Source organism: Parasteatoda tepidariorum, chromosome 6 (assembly GCF_043381705.1).
Source record: "Parasteatoda tepidariorum isolate YZ-2023 chromosome 6, CAS_Ptep_4.0, whole genome shotgun sequence".
In the NCBI taxonomy this organism is placed as follows: domain Eukaryota; kingdom Metazoa; phylum Arthropoda; class Arachnida; order Araneae; family Theridiidae; genus Parasteatoda; species Parasteatoda tepidariorum.
The window spans coordinates 78,668,804-78,687,914 of NC_092209.1; the positions used below are offsets into that span (position 1 = coordinate 78,668,804).

Here is a 19,111-nt window from a genome sequence, read left to right on the forward strand (position 1 = left end):
ATTAATAAAGATAAACCAGATAGCTAATGTTTCGTTGCAGATGGGAAGATGGGTCTTTTTTCTCTAGATTCTTATCTTTAGAACTGACTCTTTGAGTGCGTGACGTCATAAGATTAATCTCAACATAGTTTCTTTAAGATGACAAAGCTTCCAACAAGACAATCAATGATTTTTAAATTTTTGGATTGGCAACAGTTATTTATAAAATCCAATCGAACAGATCAAAACAAACTTTTTGTTTATTTACTTCATTGAATTAAATTTACAAAAAGTAGCGATATGGCTACAGGCACTCGTGCGCTTGTGAATAATTTAATCTGCAGAGGTAATTTTTACCTATATTGTGCATAATTATTTCCTGATCATGAATGCTAAGCTGAAATTAAGAGAAACAGTAACTGTTATGTAACTAGCTACGTTTGACCTATTGTCCTGTTTTGTTGTAATTAAAAGTTTTGAACTCTAAATTCTGAAACCTTTGGTTTCTAATCATTCAGGATAAAGTTTTTAATTTTTATATTTGTTTGTTTATTTTGTTATTAAGAGCTGAAAACTTTTTAACGTGCTTTATAGCTAGTGCTTAACCTTCACCTCAGGAAGATCATCTTATTATTCCAGTTTTAGCTTTACTGCTTAAAATTTTTTTTATATAATTATATGTCATACGTATGTATGTTGAAAGAAAGGGAATGTTTTTCTTCAAAAATTAGCAGTTATGATCATTTTATCAAAGGGTCACCGAGTGACCTGCAAGTATATGATTATGTCACTTAATTTGCTTGATTTATTTTTTATCTGAGATTAAATTTCAAAGAAAAGAAAACTTATCAAACTTCTTTTTTATTCCTAAAAAGAGTGTTGTTTTTCTTTGAAATTCGTTTAAATATACATTAATACTATTTATTAATAGAAATAAAAGACACTTTCATATAATTAAAAATAGTTCTAAAATCTTCTTTATTTTTAGTCTCAACAATAAAATTTTCATCAGAACTCTTTTATCTTATACCAATTGAACCTAGAATCCGTTCTTGAATATACAATGTGTAAAGAAATATATATTTATATATAAAGAATAGAACACCTTAATAGGTTTTGTTATTATCAAATTTTTTATACAGTATGATTTGTGTGTCACTTATGATATTTTAAATTACAAATGCTGGCACAAAATTACTCTCTATTAGTTGGATAGTGAACATCATCATACTCATTCAGTTTGGATTCTTGACCTTCAAAAAGTAAAAGGTAGTTGCAAATCTTAAATTTATTGTCAAAATGGGTTCTAAAAGGGTGTTTGAAAGTTTGAGCCGTTTCATGTTAATTTCATTTCTTGCTTATTTTTCTCATGCTTTAACTTATTTAAGCTAATCTCAATTAAATACAATGATAAAATTTGATTGTCTCATGATAGTTTCATAAAAAAAACTATTACTGTAAACTTATTAAAAAAGTATTAATTATTTTTGAATTAATTATTGTTGAAAAAAGTTAGAATTTTAAGTCATACATATTTTCTTTAAACTAAATAGACATACATATTTTCTTTAAACTCAAGTGACAAAATCTAAAATTTAAGCAAAAGTATATGAAACATTCTCGAGCATCAACATATTTTTAATAAAAATTGTAATGAGCCATTAAGATAAAACTTTAATGTGTGAAAATCCGATCATTGGATCAAAAGTTATATAGTTGTTGAAATTTTATTTTTATCTGTTCATTGCTATTTTTGAGTATAAAATACTGTACGCTAATGAATTTTTTATGTGTGAAATGTCTTGTAAGACACTAAGTCTATTTTTACAATTGTAATATTAATCTTTAAATTAATTATCTTAAATTGAATTAGTTTCCTAATTTTTTTAGGACAATTTAACTACAATCCTGTATGCAGTTTAGTGAGATGGAATTCTACTACTACTGCACCACCAACACCAACTAAAGTAAGTTATTACATTTAAAATCAAAATTTTCTAATTATTTATGAACATTGACACTTTGTTGTTTCTTCATATTTTCTTAAAGACTTTAGACATTAGGTACATAACAAGGTCTTGTCTTCCAAGATAAATCTATTACCACTGTACTTTTAAGTAATACATCAAGTGCCATGACAATACTAGCAATACTTATCTTAATAATATTTCTCAATGTTAATAATAACAATTTCTAAAATCCAACAGATGGCACTTTGTGCAGTAATGCAGTGTGTTCCAAAGTGTGGTACACGTACCCCCAGGGGTACGGGAACAGCTTAACGGGGGTACCCGTTCTTATGCGAAATATCTTGCAACAAATGAAAATTTCAAATTTTTTTTTTTAAAAACGAAGCTAGCCATTAAAATTTACGATTATGCATCTTCCTATTGGCTATTTTTTGCAGAGTTAACAGTTAATAATTAGTGGTGTCAACAGCCAGTTGCGATTTGTAACTTTCATGCAATTTTTTTATTGTAAAAAATGCATTAAATTTTTTTTAGTGGTACACAGAGTTAAGAAAAATTTAGAAGGGGTACACAAAAGTCATAAGTTTGGAAAACACTGCAGTAATGTAAAAGAATTAATTATATTTAGTTTTCTCTCATTTCTACATTCCTTTTTTTTGTTATTTATTACTTCCCTGGAGCTATAAGAATTATAGTGTTTATTTTTATTAACTCTATCATAGAATAATGTAGATGATTCGTGTGCTTGAATTTCTTCCCCAATAAATTGAACTAATTTTGATTTTTGTATGCGGTTGCAGGGTTGGCAAGGTTTAGGACAGAATGGATTAATCCATGGTTTAAACCGTCCTGTCCAAAACTGTCTTAAACTGTCCAAAACCCTTTTACTCAAATTATGTTGCAATTTTATCTGAACAATATTTAAGAGGTGAAATAAACATAGAACTAATAACATATTGATAATTAAATATACTGGAGAATATTTGTTTTTAAGAGTATAATGTTTTATTAATATTGGTTGACTCTTCAATTTAAACAAAGGAAGATTAATCAGTAATCAAGTTCAATTGGTCCTCTCATTCAATAGTACATAACTGAAGTTTGGCCTTGCCATACAGGTTAAAATATTAGGGACTAATTGCTTGGTTCATCATAAACAGATCTATTTATCTATAGTACTATTCAAGAATACTTTTATTTCATTCATGTTCAATTCTTTTAGCATAGTGGTGATACATCACCAGTGTCAGTAACTGAAACTGATGTTATGCCCTTCAAAACTGTTAATACATTTTTCAGTTATTTTGTATTTTCAATTTAAACTAATATATTCATATTAAAATTTTTTTTTTTTAAATAGATGTCTTTTTATCATCCTGTGATTCAGAGATTATAACATTTTTTTAAAAAAATATTGTGATAAAAATAAAAGGTTAATTTTTGAACAAATTTAGTATTTTTTTTAAGAAAAATTATTATATTTTAATATTGCCATATTTATCCTTATGAAAAAATATTATTTACCAGTATTAAAAGCATATATATATATTTAAAGGATTAGGTATTCACTTTTGTTGTTCAATAAACTGTGGAACTTCAAAAATTATAAACCTTTTCCTATTATATTATTTTCTTTTAATAACTTATAGTAAATTTTATAAAAAATATCAAATATTTATTGATACATGTAATTATTATGTACAATGGTTACACCTATAGAATTTTTACCTTTTACCAAAGTTCAAAGTTTTGGACACTTTAACCCAGTTTAGGACAGTTTTACCCAGTTTAAGACAGTTTTACCCAGTTTAAGACAGTAAAACCCACATGTCCTGTCCAAAACCAGTTTAGGATGTCCAAAACCCCAACGCTGTGCGGTTGTATTCTAAAGTTAAATCTTCCGGTATTAGTTTCAATAATAAGTGACCATATGTTCCAGAGACTACATTTAAGCTTTCTAGAGATCTAATGTTTACTTCTAAATTATAATTTAAATTTCGCAATGCACTAATATCGCTAGAATTTTTTTACGGAATCAAGATTTAATAGACGATTCATTTAATGATTTAAAGAACAAAAGAAATTATTGTTATTAACATTGAGAAATATTATTAACAACATATATACAAGTCTCAACATTTTACATTAACAATATTCAATAGACGATTCATTTAATGATTTTAAGAACGAAAGAAATTGTTATTAACATTGAGAAATATTATTAAAAACATATATACAAGTCAATCAATTACCAAACGTACCATAATTAATTAAGCTTCACTGGTGACAATGACAGTTAGTCTTTTTATGTCCCTCAAAACAAAATGGATTAATACCCTTTGTTCTTTTAGCCGTTGTTTTCAACCACCTTTCCGCAAGCATTATTCATGGTTTCGCAAACATATATTTGAATTGGTTTAAGCTCAAAATACACTTCATTGTTGAGAGGATGTAAATGACCAGAAACAAATTGTGATTAAAAAAATTTTGAAGTGCCATAATATGTTAATATAAAATCTCCAAATAAGTAACCTTACCTCTCCACAGTACTACTAATATATTTAATGGTTCTTTGAGTAAATCGCGATTTGAGGAACTGTTTAAAGTACCCATTCATAAAGAATCTTTTTGGTTTAAATCTAGGCCAAAAGAATAGTCATTTCAATATCACTTTGTTGCATTTGATTATTTTGGGATAGCTCTTACATAAACTTTACTAAACTTTATTTTCACTATTTTTAGACAAAGTTTGGACCACTGAAAGATGAAGACAGAATTTTCACAAATTTGTATGGGCGCCATGATTGGAAACTCAAAGGTGCTCTTTCACGGGTAAAGTGATTTTTTATTAATGTAATATTGTAATTTTTAAAAATAAGAAAAATTGTTAAGTAATATTGTAACTAATTTTTTACTGGAAATATTTAAGATATTATTATTAAAAACACAAAAATTTCTTCAGTACAATTTAAATTTTTAAAAAAAAAGTATGAAAAGATTTGTGAGTATTATTATAACTATTTTTTAAGCATTATAAAATTAATGTATATATTTCTCTGAGTAGGGTGATTGGTACAAAACAAAAGAAATTTTGATCAAGGGTGTTGACTGGATCATAAAAGAAATTAAAGATTCAGGCTTACGAGGTCGAGGAGGGGCTGGCTTCCCTACTGGAATGAAGTGGAGTTTTATGAATAAACCAGATGATGGGAGGTATTAGCTATTTTAGCACTTTTTTCTTGCTTATAAATCATTGTTGTGAATTTTTAAATTTTAATTCATAATCATATTACAGTTAAGTTATAATGAATTTTTTTTATAAAACTAGGCTGTTTTTTTTTATCTAAAAAAAAAATTAAAAACCATAATCCAAATTATGCTTTTGGCATGTCATTTAATTATTTAAAATTTTGTTTTTTGAATAAAATATAAAAATTTTTTTAGAAAGTGAGCCTTTTTTTTCTCTTATGAAGCATGAAATTAGTGTACAGTTTGAAAAAAAAGTTAGAAGTAGAAATAAAAATTATATATATTTCAAGGTTGATACCATTAAAGCAGTTTGTTAAAAATGTTGAATAAAAAACAAATTTTATCTTTTAAACATTAAACTTTTGTTTGTTTTTGTCATATTTCAAAAAATTTATGTTAAATGTAGAGATGTTTACATTGGAAAATTTATCTTTTATACAATGACAGTATGTTTAAAAGTTCTTTAAAAAGGTACTTTTCACAATTCATTTGGTTCACTCTAAAAAAATTACAATTCAGAAAACCTGCTAATTTGTTTTTATACACATTTTCTCAATAAAAAAATAAGGGGGAAAATGCAGAGATTTGATTAAGTTTTTATTTTTATTTATGCACTTATTTATATATTTTCTTTACGTATTTAGCATAAATGTTAAACCTAAATATTATTAAATTTTGAACTTCTGTATGTTGGAATCTGACAAATATGTTCCTAATAGTTTGGTTAAGAGAGCAGTCCAAAGTTTGAATCCCTTAATGTTAATTTTACTTTTTATGTACTTCATAATGTATCTCGAGGACTTTTTAAGGAAATTGAAAAATTTTCTTGCACATTATTATAAAATTCATTTATTCAAAGATAATTCAAAGAATATCTTTTAGTGAACATTTATTATTTTTTATTATTTTATTTAATAATAGTAGAACAATTTTGAACTGTAAGGATGCAATGTAAAATTACATTATAAATTATGTCAAAAAATTATGTCGCAAATTGTAAAAATTAAAATTAAAAAGATTTATAAATGTGTAAAATTATGTCAAAAAATTGTGTACTTATCAATTCAAAATTGTTTGACTGTTATTAATTAAAGTAATAAATATTTACTAAAGATATTTTTTGCAGGGAATTATCTTTGGATACGCAAATTTTATAATTATTTGCAAAGCATATAAATTTACTTAAAAAGTTCTCGAGTTATGAAGAAATATGCAAAAAGTAAAACTAACATTAAGGATTTCAAACTTTGGATTGCTTTCCTGACCAAACTATTGAGACCATATTTTTCAGATTACAGCTACCCCCTATATTTTTTTTGGGGGGGGGGCATAGAAATCCGAATCCGCAAAGAAATTTACTTTTATTCAGTGAAAGTATATTTTTGTATCTAATTTCATAACTTAAATTATAGTCTGCACTAAATAGGTTGGCCTATTTGAGGCACCGTTATGATTGATTCTCAGAATGTGAAGATCTAAACATTTGATTAGAAGTTATTAAAGGTGGTCCATTTTTCTTTTGCACTTTGTACAGCTATATGCACTATATATGTTATATTGTTTGTAGACCCAAATATCTTGTTGTGAATGCGGATGAAGGTGAACCTGGAACTTGTAAAGATAGAGAAATCATGAGACATGATCCTCATAAGTTGGTTGAAGGTTGTTTGGTTGCTGGTCGAGCTATGGGTGCCAGAGCTGGTATGTTTATGTTATATAAATTTTCTTTTTACAGAAAGTACTTTTCGCAAAATGTTTTATACTACTTATTGCTCTTTGTCAACAAGCTAATTTCCAGTACTTTCTTTTGCTCATGGTCTTGCAGTTGTGCTTCTTTTACTCTTGTTACACTAGCTGTAAAAGTTTAAATTTATTGTTATGATTTATGAAAAGTTAAATTGTTATGATTTATTTTTGAAATCTGTTCATTTCTTTTAATTGTTTTAATTACTGTGGAATTTTCAAATTTAATATTCCTATTGTATTGAAGAAACTAAAATTAGTGCTTTTACAGATTTAGATAAAATATAAAAGCTTTCTGCGTACGCAAAATCTCAATCAAAAAACTCTCTGCACACATTGATTTACCCTTGTAAATAGTTTCAACCCTTTTGTTGCCTCTTCATTTTGGCAAAAAAATTTTGAAATCATAGATTTAAAAAAAAAAATTTTTTTTTTGAATTTTTATAGAATTCTATATTGGTTCTTACCACAGGGATGAGTTTGGTAAAAAACCCACAAAAGCTAAAATTAAAAATTGCAAAATGTCTGTATAAAAACTCTTTTTAGAAAATGAAAAATACCTGAAATTAGAACAAGAAGAAAATGCATGTGGGAAACTTTTATCCACTGGATGTTAGCTACATTTTAATAAAAATAATGATGCAAGATTTTATTTATTTAAATTGTGTGAATCTCAATATGTGATTTTTAAATCCCTCAAATACAAATCTCGACTTTTAATTTTATAATCAAACAAATAATTAAATTTGCAAAAAAAGAAAAGAAACTTTTGAGTCCTACACCTTTGAAAACTTTTTATTAAGGTGAATTTTTTTTAAACTTGTTTACGAAAGAAAGTGAGCATCCAGACTTGTAGAAGGGTTTACAAATTCTCATTCATTAGCTTCATTTTTCTAAAAGCTTTTTTTTCTTATTTTAGTGTTTTTGCTAAAGAACTTTTAAACTCAACTTAAACCCAGATTATCAAGTTTTGTATTAATTTTCAATTGTATTCTGTTCACAAGTGTACCCTTTTTTTGGGATATAATTTTCTCATCTGATACTATGTGCTTCTAATACTTTGCTTGGATACAGTTACATAAGCAGTATAATCATATCTTAGCCAAATTGGCAATGTTTGATTTTTCTGATGTCTTTAATTTTATATTATAAATAATAAATTTTGATGTTTTTCAGCTTATATCTACATTAGGGGAGAATTCTATAATGAAGCGTCTAACATGCAAGTAGCTATTAAAGAAGCTTATGAAGCTGGTCTACTCGGAAAAAATGCATGTGGCTCAGGCTATGATTTTGATGTCTTTGTTCACCGAGGTGCAGGTGCTTACATTTGTGGAGAAGAAACTGTGAGTTTAGATTTATGAAATGTTGTTGCAGTTATAATCTTCATTGTTTTGTGTTGTTATCTGTAAACAATTACATGTATGAAAAAAAAAACATAGACTTGTACTATCTTATTATAAAACATTTTTTAACAGGTAACAGGCGACAAAAAAATTCTTCATAAAGCAATTAATATAAAAAGGGAGTCCTTCTGGATACCTAGTATTAATTCTTCTGTTGTTTGGGCATGAGATGAACAGTGTGCAAAAAAAGGACTACCCTGAATAACTTTTGATCTAATGATCGCATATTCATGTTCTAGGACTCAATCTTAATGGCTCGAAGGAGTGGCCTTAAATATCCTAATAACAAGTGCAGATCATACTTTAGGTTGCAAAATCGGACCCCAAAACGTACTATCTCTGAATAAACATACTTTTTTTTTTTTATGGATTCAGATTTCTGAAGACCAAAATATAGGGGATTGCCACAATCTTGGAAATATGGTCCCAATAGTTTATACAGGAGGCACTTCAAAGTTTGGACCTCTTAATGTTAATTTTACTTTTTGCATATTTCACTATATTTTGAACACTTTTTAACTGAATTGAAAAACCTTTGCTCATAATTATAAAATTTGTTTATCCAAAGATAATTCCGTGCAAAAAATAACTTTTTGTAAATATTTATTATTTTATTGAATAATGATTGAAAAAATTTGAATTGTGAGGTATACAATTTTTTGGATTATTTTAAATATTAAAATTTAACATGCCAAAATACAAAATTTGAGCAACATCAGTTGAATAGTTCCTGAAAAATTGAATTTTAAAATTTAAGATTGATTGGATCTTTTCTATGTAATTTTAAATGTCAAAAATCAAAAACTTGAACGAAATTGCCCTAATAGCAAATAAGACTTAACATTTTAAATATATAACTTATTTACCTTCTGCATTATGGCTTAATTTCATATTCTGTGGGTGAAAATTCCAAAACTATCAAAAAGAGGTATATTTATTTATATGAAGTATGTTTTTGTGTCTGATTTTTCATAATTCTTAAATTATAAGACACTTATTAATTGGCATTTTTATGTGGACCCTTGGAAACCAAGAAAATTGCATTTGAAAATGTAAAAACTTGATCATTTGGGCACAAATATTTAATATCTATAATGGAAATAGTATTAAATTTAGTCATCTTTTTTAATTCAGTCTATTATTAGGATCTATTATTGCAACCTATATAAATGTAATCTGTATTTAGGATCTTTTATTGCAATCTATATTAATGCAATCTATTATTGCAACCTTTATTAATGTAATCTACAATTAAGATGTTTTATTGCAATCTATTATTAGGCTTTGATAGAATCTATTGAAGGGAAGCAAGGAAAGCCTCGATTGAAGCCTCCATTTCCTGCCGATATTGGTGTATTTGGATGTCCGACTACTGTATCTAATGTAGAGACTGTCGCTGTGGCTCCTACAATTTGTAGGCGCGGCGGTGCATGGTTTGCTTCATTTGGCAGGCCAAGGAATTCAGGCACTAAAGTATGCTTATACCCAATTGTTATTTTAAATTTATATTAATTTAAATATCAAATATGTCTTCGTGAGATTATTTTAATTTTATTTAACAGTTCTTTTTTGATGTTTATATTGAATGTGCTGTATTAGATCTACACCATTCTAAATGGTTAGCTTTTTTCAAATGCAGGTTTTGACCTTTAGATAGTTATTTCTTCCTTTTGTTTTGCTTCATACTCATGTTTTTGTTTAATTTTGTTTTTATTATTTGATGTTATGATATTTAAGTTTCATGTTGAATAATTGAAAAAGAATGATTAAGTATCGAGAAAAACTTAGGAAAATTTTGGCATTTTTTTCATAGTTAATAGTTTTTAAAATTATATATATACAGTAAAACCTCGCTACAACAATATTTTGCGGACCAAATAAGAATATTGTTGTAGAGGGATATATTGTTATATCGAGGGCCCACATAATTCTGGGACGCACTAAGATTTTTTGAAATTTAATGTTATATATTCATTAACTATAAATATATTTATATATTATCGAAAAAATTAATTTGTTAAGTGTTTATTACGGTTAAACATTAAAAACAATGAATATAAATACAGAACATAAGATTGTAAACTTACCTTAAAAAAACATTTTTATTGAATAAAAAAACATTTTTATTGAAAAAAGTCCGATATTTTTGTTTGTTTATTCATTTTTCTGACTGTTAAGTCAACCAACAAAGTATGCATAGAGTCCAATGCCCGAAAATGATTTTCATTTGTGAATGGAAGACTTGAGAAAAATGTCTTTAGAGATTTTACGGATTGAAGATCTTCATGGGGTGACAATACGGACGGTGATACAGATGGCTCATCATCACCATCTTCTTCCTCATCATTATTTTCCATTTCATCCGTAATTTCAGAGAGATTCTCTTCCTCACTAACTCCTGCGAAAATTGTGAGATCGTCATCCGCAGTTAAATAGTCCTCCACGTTAACACCGTATGTTTTACCCATTTTTTCCTCAAGTTGGGATAAAGATTTTTGAAGATTCAAAACAAATTCTTGATTATCTGAAAGATCACTGTCTGTGGAGTTTTCTTCACTATTAGAAACAATTTCATCTTCCAAGACACACAAACCGACCTTTTTCCAACAATTTTGAATAGTTTTTTCTGTTACCTCCCACCAACTACCAGCAATAATATCACATGCTTCCTTGACATTCACAGTTTTAAAAGGATCTTCTACTTTATTTTCGATGTTGACAAGTATCGATTCAACCAAACGCTTCCTGTAGTATCCTTTGAAACACTTGATTATGCCCATGTCGAGTGGCTGCAAAATCGAAGTGCAGTTGGCCGGGAAATAAACAATTCCGACGTTGTGTAGTTTTGGAATTGAGGTGTGAGCGGTGCAGTTATCAATTAATAAAGCAATTTTTTTCTTCCTCTTTTTCATTTCTTTATCTAACATCAACAACCATTCAGAAAAAAACTTAGAAGTCATCCAAGCTTTTTTATTGGCTTTATATTCCACGGGAAGACTTTTCACATTCTTGAAACACCTCGGCTTCAATGATTTGCCGATAACAAGAGGTTGAATCTTGTGTGTCCCTGTGCTATTGGCACACAGAAGAACAGTCAATCTCTGCTTTGATTTTTTTCCGCCGTAACATTTTTCACCCTTAAATGCCAATGTTCGATCGGGAAGGAGTTGAAAAAACAGCCCAGCTTCATCTGCGTTATAAACGTTCTCTGGTTTATACTTTTGAAGAATATCTGTCATCTTCTCTTGCTTCCATTCATTTGCTTCGTTAATCGGAGCAGATTTTTTCTCTCCGTGAACTTCCTGGAAAGTTATTCCATGTCGATCCCGAAAACGCATTAGCCAACCATTACTAGCTTTAAAAGTTTCGTTCCCTAGCATTACTGCGAATTTACGTGCTTGTGTGCATAACAAGGGCCCATTTATCGGGATATTTGTTGCTCTCATCTCTTGAAACCATTTTAAGACGGCAGCATCAATGTTTTCATTAGTTGCGACTTTTAGTCGTTTACGCTTTGGATTAATTAAATTTGAACTTACAGTATCTTCGATCTGTTTTCTTTTCTTTAGAAACGTTGCAACTGTAGATTGAGATAATCCGTATTTTCTAGCTGCATCAATCTGTTTCATTCCATCATCAATATCTTTAATAACGTTAAGTTTATCTTGAAATGAAAGTTGCTTTCTCCCTGCCATCTTATGCTAAATTACACTAGTAAAAAATATCCAATACACTGAAGACTCACCAAGCTGAAAATGTTAGCAGCACTAAATGCGAAAAGTTCTGATCGTAGAATTTGCGCTAGCTCATGAAAACACCAGGTGTAGTTTAAATCAGGGATTAAGTGACAGTGATGAACGATGACCAATGGTCAGTATACATTTTTTTCTCCTCCTCAATTTCAATAAACGTGCTCCACCCACCTTCTACAGAAACAGTACCTTCTCAGGGTCGCAGGTGTTACTGTGATGTGTGTGGTCATTTATGACTCATGATGTTACAATGGTGATTTCTTAAGAACTGAGGGAGGCAATTCTAAAACATGAAGCTCTTAGGGTGGTCTAAGTACCTCAACAGTGGGGGAATGAAATTTGAATACAAAAGCCATTCTCTGATGTGCAAAGAAATAACAGTGGGGTGAAAGATCATAACCAGCAGTGACCCTTTTATCAGAAAAGATGAAAAAAATGGTAAAAGATGACAAAAAGGCATTTTACATTATTTGAAAACCAATAAAAAAAAAAGAAAATAATGTTGAAATTTGAAAAAAAATCGTTTTACAGAGGTTTACTGCTTCAGAGAATATCGTTATATTGAGAGGAAGATAACATTAATCCATATGCAAGTTTGGCGGGACCACGGAACATTATCGTAATAGAGGGAGTTATTGTTGTATCGGATATCGTAGTAGTGAGAGTTCACTGTATTTTTAAAAAAGAACTGTTTTAAATGAAATGAAATTAATGAACACAAGTTCTTTTACTGAATTTAGTGGTAATTAAACAAGTAATGTTATTTTTTTCTTTTTAAAAAACTTGTTTAAAAAAGTATAAAAAATGTTTTTTATTAAAAATTTTCAACATGTTAAAAACTAATGTTATTAAGAGTGAGCCTTGAAATTTTCTATATTTTAATGAAAAAATAGCAATTTAAAACAAAGAAAGATTTTTCATCCATAAACATGTTTACATTGTGTTAGAAAGCTGTTTGATTTTGACAGAGACAGGAAAAGTAATTTTTTTTAAACAAATCCTTTATTAATTATTTTAAACATTAAAACATTGTCTTTTTAACTTTTTGTTTTTTCCAATGAAAAACTATAAATTTTAAACTAAAAAAAAAGAGATATTTTTTAATTTATAAAAATGCTTAACTTCTATGAAAGAACAGTTATATGCCTATCATGGTAAACTATACAGTTATGCAAACACTTTTAAATCTTAGCTCTTTTCATGTGTTGCATGATTAAACATTTTCAGTTGACTTTTCAGTCTTGAATTTTGACTGCATAAATCTTCACTTTAGACTACTAACTTTAAAAATTAAAATAAGTTTAATCATTCAGTTTGATTGTGAATTTGAATTAATTGGCAAGTTCTAGAATGCACAAGACTTAAGTGCAAATGCCAAAACACTGGCACTGCCTTGGCATTTGTAATTGAAATTTTCTTCCGCTCAAAAACCAACTCTTAGTATATTAATCCTCTAAAATATTTGGAATTAAAAGACTTATCACACAATAAATTTTGTATAGTTTCATTTTTCAAAAATTTTACTTAGACTCTTTATTTGCTCTGCTGTTTAAATTAAAACACATGGATTAAATTTTCTTCTAGCTTTTTAACATTTCTGGCCACGTGAATAATCCGTGCACGGTTGAAGAAGAGATGTCCATTCCATTGAAGGAGCTGATTGAAAAGCACGCCGGCGGTGTTCTTGGCGGATGGGATAATTTATTAGGTGTTATTCCTGGAGGATCATCAACACCTGTCATACCTAAAAAGTTAGTTTTTATTTATTGACTTGAAAGGGTTTGTGCAGGGTCCATACGATGGACCCCAAGTAATTTAAAAATGGAATTAGCATGTCAAGATGCCCTTTTTCTCAGTAATTATACTTTTAATGCTTATTAACCTTTACCCATGTTCAGAAGTTTCTCGTTGTGCCATATTGTAACATTTTCTATATACTATCACCATCATCAATGGCTCGACAGCGCAGGATGGGCCTTGGCCTTCTCAAGAAGTTTTTTCCAGGCTAACCCTTTTTTTTTACTAGTGTCTTCCAATTTTTAGTTTTTTTAAGACCAAAAGGTCTTTCTCTAGGCCATCTATCCTTCTCAAATTCGGCCTGTCTCTATTTCCTGTGCCAACTGGTCTGCCATTGAAAACTCTTTTTGCGGTACAGTCTTCGTCCTATTTCTGGATACCAATGATTGGTAAAAGAGCAATTTTGTACTCCTTGGTGCATAATTTGTTTCACAAATTAACTGAGGATAAGAACTAATCTGAAATCATAACATTCTATATTTATTCAGGACTATTCTAACGCATGGGTTACCATACACATGGAAAATAGTGAAAAACAATTTTGATTATAAAGGTTGCTGCTATAATTGCAAGGGTAATTATGCTGTTATGTTTATGTTGAAAGTTCTATAGATTTCAATGCTTTTAAGTGGCTTTGCTTTTCAAATAAAGCTTATAAAGTATATTTTTTTCTTTCAAAATGAAAAATCTTAGTCTTTAAAACTAATTAAACTGTATGTTATTGTTATTTCATTATTATTATATTGCAGAGTATGTGAAGACGTCTTGATGGACTTTGATGGTTTAGTAGCTGCACAAACAGCTCTGGGTACAGCTGCTGTAATTGTGATGAATAAACAAACAGATATAATTAAAGCTATCGCTAGATTGATAGAATTTTATAAGCATGAAAGTTGTGGACAGGTAATTATTTCCCCAAATAATTGTCTTTTTATTGTTATTTTCTTTCTATTTTTGTTTATTGGTTTTTTTTTTATCCCTAGTGCACACCTTGCCGTGAAGGAGTAGGTTGGATGTATAAAATAATGAACAGATTTGGTAAGATACTTTGCTCAAAATTAAAAATGTTATATTCAATGAATATTGCCATACATTAATAGTTTGACACTTATAATTTTTATTTGTTAAATTATGTTTCTTCTAATTTTTCAAAAAGTACTGTTTAAATATTTCTTTAATTTAAAGAATATTAAGATTATGGGTTAGTTCATAATGAAAATTTTGTTGCAATGATAAGGTTTCAATTAATACATATTTTCGTACACCCTATAATATTCTAAAGAAAATGCGATCTAATTGTCTTATGTGCAATGTATACATTTCATTTTTTAAACGTATTGTATGCATGCATTCTCACAGATTTAACCATATTTTTCAAAAGAGGAATATTTTGGGATTTTTAATATTAGTTTTAAAGAATTTTAATATTAACATTTAAGAATATGATTGTGGGAGGCTTGATCAGCTTTGCACCAATGACATACCAGAAAGAGTCCCCCCCCCCTGTTGAAAGGTAAGAGATTCGGCGTGATCTTTAAAAAAACATGAGGGAGCCATTTGCCTCTTTTTCGAAATATTGAGCTGATGACACCATCGAGATCTTTTTTCCAAGTATCAAGGGTGATCAGGTAAAACTCTCCAAAGTACTTTTACTTCCATCCTTTTTATTCTGCTGGGCTTGTTAAGCTAACATTGCCATGCAGGATGATTATTTTTATTTCCAGATGAGGCAGTCTCGGCGATTACCGATTTCAATACTGATCAAACTAACATAGGAGGAGATCCATTGAACGTATATAGGGTATCTACAGAAAGCCGATCTTTTTGAAATTTAAATTTCTGCTTAGGAGGACCATGCCGACTCCCCTCCTGCTGAGTATATCTATATAATATACTGTAAAGTCTTTTACTTTCAGAGTGGATTGTTGCCCGAGCTTAGTTTCTTGCAAGGTCATAATCTGTATGTCATGCTCATCCGCTAGATCCAATACCTGTTCCAGTTTTAAAACTTAAGCTTACTTTTAAAACGCAGCTTACTTATCCAATGTAATTGATAGATATTGGAGAACATGATAAACGATTTTATGCGATAATTGGTTTAAAGATAAAAAAAATCTTTTTGTTTACTTATTTTAAGAGTTCCGACCATGGTTGGGATAGAAAAACCATTCACATTGCACTGTATAATATTAAGAGATTTTACTTTTCACTACCACTGTATATTTAGATGAAAAATGAAGAAAAGAAATTCAAATAATTATGTAATTTAAAAAAAAAAAATTTCCATCGATTTGCACCACCAAATGTTCAATGGGATGTTTGCCATTTCTATTATATTTTACTTCTTAGGATTGACTTGCCAATTGTTCTTTAGAATCGACAAGTTTTGAAATGAGATTTATTGTTTGAAAATTATAATATTTAAACGAGTCATTTTAATTAATAGTTGAGGGCAGTGCTAAGCCTGAAGAAATCAACATGTTATATGAAATAAGCAAGCAAATTGAAGGTCATACTATTTGTGCTCTTGGAGATGGAGCTGCTTGGCCTGTTCAGGTAACTAATTATTAGTTGTTAATCTAGTTTATAAGATATCATTAAAATGTAAGAGTTTGTGTCAAAAAATAAATTCTATTTTTACCAAGTTATGTAAGATAATTTGCCATGAGACAAACTGTTATAGATTAGGTTTTAATAAGCTAACAGGGATGAAGTGCTTATTATATTTTATTTATGGCAGGTCTATTATTACTTCTGATTGTGTTGATTACATCTTTAGAAAGATTTGAATTTATGAAATATTTTATAGACAGGGGTCTTTCCAGATATTTTGTGAAAGGTCCGTTTTTCGTTAAATTGTGAAAAAATTACTCACATTCTTTCAACCAGGGTCCGCTTTTATAAATTTGTGCAAATAGGGTCCGTTATTGCAAAAAAAAACTTTTTCAAGGAGTTTTTAAATTGTAAAGACATACAAGATTATGCTCAACACTGTAAAATTATAATTAAAAAAATTAAATTTTAAAAAATAAACAACAATTGCTGCTTCTAAATTAGAGATGCAACATACAAATATTTGGTATTTAGCCTATACTGCTGAACGCAGAATATTAATTTCGGACGAATAATGGAAGAATCGTCTGCCGAAGACAAAACTTAATTCGTTTACATCCATCTTTCTTGTTTTCTGCCCTGGAAAGGGTTTATTCGATTAACAAAATAATAATGAAGGTAAACAAATTTGTGAAGGGTCCGATAAAAAGAAAAAATCATTTTGTGAAGGGTCCGGTTTTAAGTTAAAATATTTTGTGAAAGGTCCGTTTTTATGAAAAGATATTTTGTGAAGGGTCCGTTAACGGACCCAAATTTCTTCTAAACAGACCCCTGATAGATGTATACTTTCAGAGGTAAAAAAAGAAAGTTTATTTTTTATCATAGATGTTTATAAATGAAAGTTAAAATAATTTAAAAATAGATAATTTGTGAGTTTTTTTTATAAATTCACAATGAAATTATTCTTGTACATGGGAAATATAAAAGCATCTTCAAAAAAAAAAGAATGCATTCTAAATTTGTATTAAACATCAGTCTTGGTGAGGTTTTCATTTCCTCAACAGGAAACAACTTTAAATTAACAGGAGTAGTTAATTTTTCTTGAAAACACCCAAATTTTTTTTTGTTTGGCTTTTGAAATAGTGCCATTTATGAACTCAAATCTAGAGCAATTTTTTCTGCTGACTTCACATTTTGAACGAACATAGCTGTATTGCAATCGAAAGACTTGGACCTTAATATTGTAACAATTATAACAAAGAAAATGTAACAATTTTTTGTTAGTTCATTGTCAGTTTTCCAAATTGTTTTTTTAAAAAAAGAAATGGGTCAATCCAATGAATAGTTTTTGTTTAATAAGTCCTACCCGTTTGAAGAAATATGATTTGAGTGAAACAAAAGATTACGTTGTTTTAACATTAAGTAGCGTAGATCACAATTTGTTAATAAGTGTTGCATTTTTGGAATATTTATAGTTCATATTATTTTCTGTATTATATTTATATTCTTAGATAGATGAATTATTGATTCATATTGACGATAAACTTAGCTCTCTAAATTTATTTTATTTTCACGCCTAGTTTCATATTAAAAAATAATTCACTTTTAATTGTTTACTACTAATATTCAATTTCAAAATAGTAAAATGTATTTATTTAATAATAAAGAAATTTTCTTTAAAAAAATGTTTCAATAAAATATTTTTTAGGGACTTATTCGTCACTTCAGGCCTCTTATTGAAGAAAGAATGCAGGACTATGCCGATTCCAATAAATCTGCAAAAGCAGCCATATAAAATGTTGTACAGACTTTCTCATGTATAGAATTTCAAGATACAGTAGTGATATGTTTCAAATATTTTAAATTATTAAAGGTTATAAAAACTAAATAAAATGGTATAAAATGTGTCACCTTTTTATGATACTTTTTTAAAAACTCTATTGTGAGTTATATTGTATGGGTTTACTGCGTCACGGTGGTATGCAACTGGTTAAGGTGCATTAACATACAGTGGAACCCCGAATATTTTCTGTCAGACTAACATTAAAAAAACACACAAAGCAGGATAGCATAAAATCAGGGGTAAAAAAAATCTAAGTATATTTTTCAGAAATTAACAATTACGATATGAATTATTAGAAACATTGCCCAATCTCTACATTCGTTTTTTTTTTTTTTTTTTTTAAATACAATTTAAACAATTTCCCTCTCAATGCTTACTATTATTTGCATATGTTTTCAAATTCATGATTAGCTGTGGATATATTGTCAGATATTTTTTGCTCATCATCATTTTCATCCCTATCATTGGGAGCAGGCATTGGAAAGAAATGGGATGTTAGTTAATGATGTGTTGCAGGCGATATTCAGGTCCACTTCGTAATATCTTATGACATGCTATGTTATTCCGAAAGACCTATGTTCCCATTGGATTCCGAGAAGCAATTAACCAGGATAAGTTTTATTAAACCCGTTTTAGTCGACACTCGGCAATGCTGTCGAAATCAGAGCTTCCAGAAAACTTATTTTTACTTTAGAAACATCTTGGAGATCGTCGGAATGAGGAAAAAATTATTACGTAACCATTTGTTTTAGTGCAATATTCTTCAAATAATTCTAAGATTCAAAAGTTTGCTGGAAAAAATTTCACTCCCATACTTCC

The 19,111-nt window shown here is 28.7% G+C and overlaps 1 protein-coding gene across 1 annotated transcript; it reads left to right on the forward strand.

The window, feature by feature from the left end:
• Positions 1-85: 85 nt before the first annotated feature.
• Positions 86-18,359, forward strand: LOC107436591 (NADH dehydrogenase (ubiquinone) 51 kDa subunit). Its single transcript, XM_043048718.2, has 12 exons — positions 86-325; positions 1,870-1,946; positions 4,692-4,781; positions 5,014-5,162; positions 6,766-6,899; positions 8,118-8,287; positions 9,629-9,820; positions 13,684-13,850; positions 14,646-14,799; positions 14,880-14,934; positions 16,343-16,452; positions 18,158-18,359. Exons 1-12 carry the CDS (start codon positions 280-282, stop codon positions 18,242-18,244), a joined length of 1,431 nt encoding a protein of 476 aa, XP_042904652.1. The 5' UTR covers positions 86-279; the 3' UTR covers positions 18,245-18,359.
• Positions 18,360-19,111: the final 752 nt, after the last annotated feature.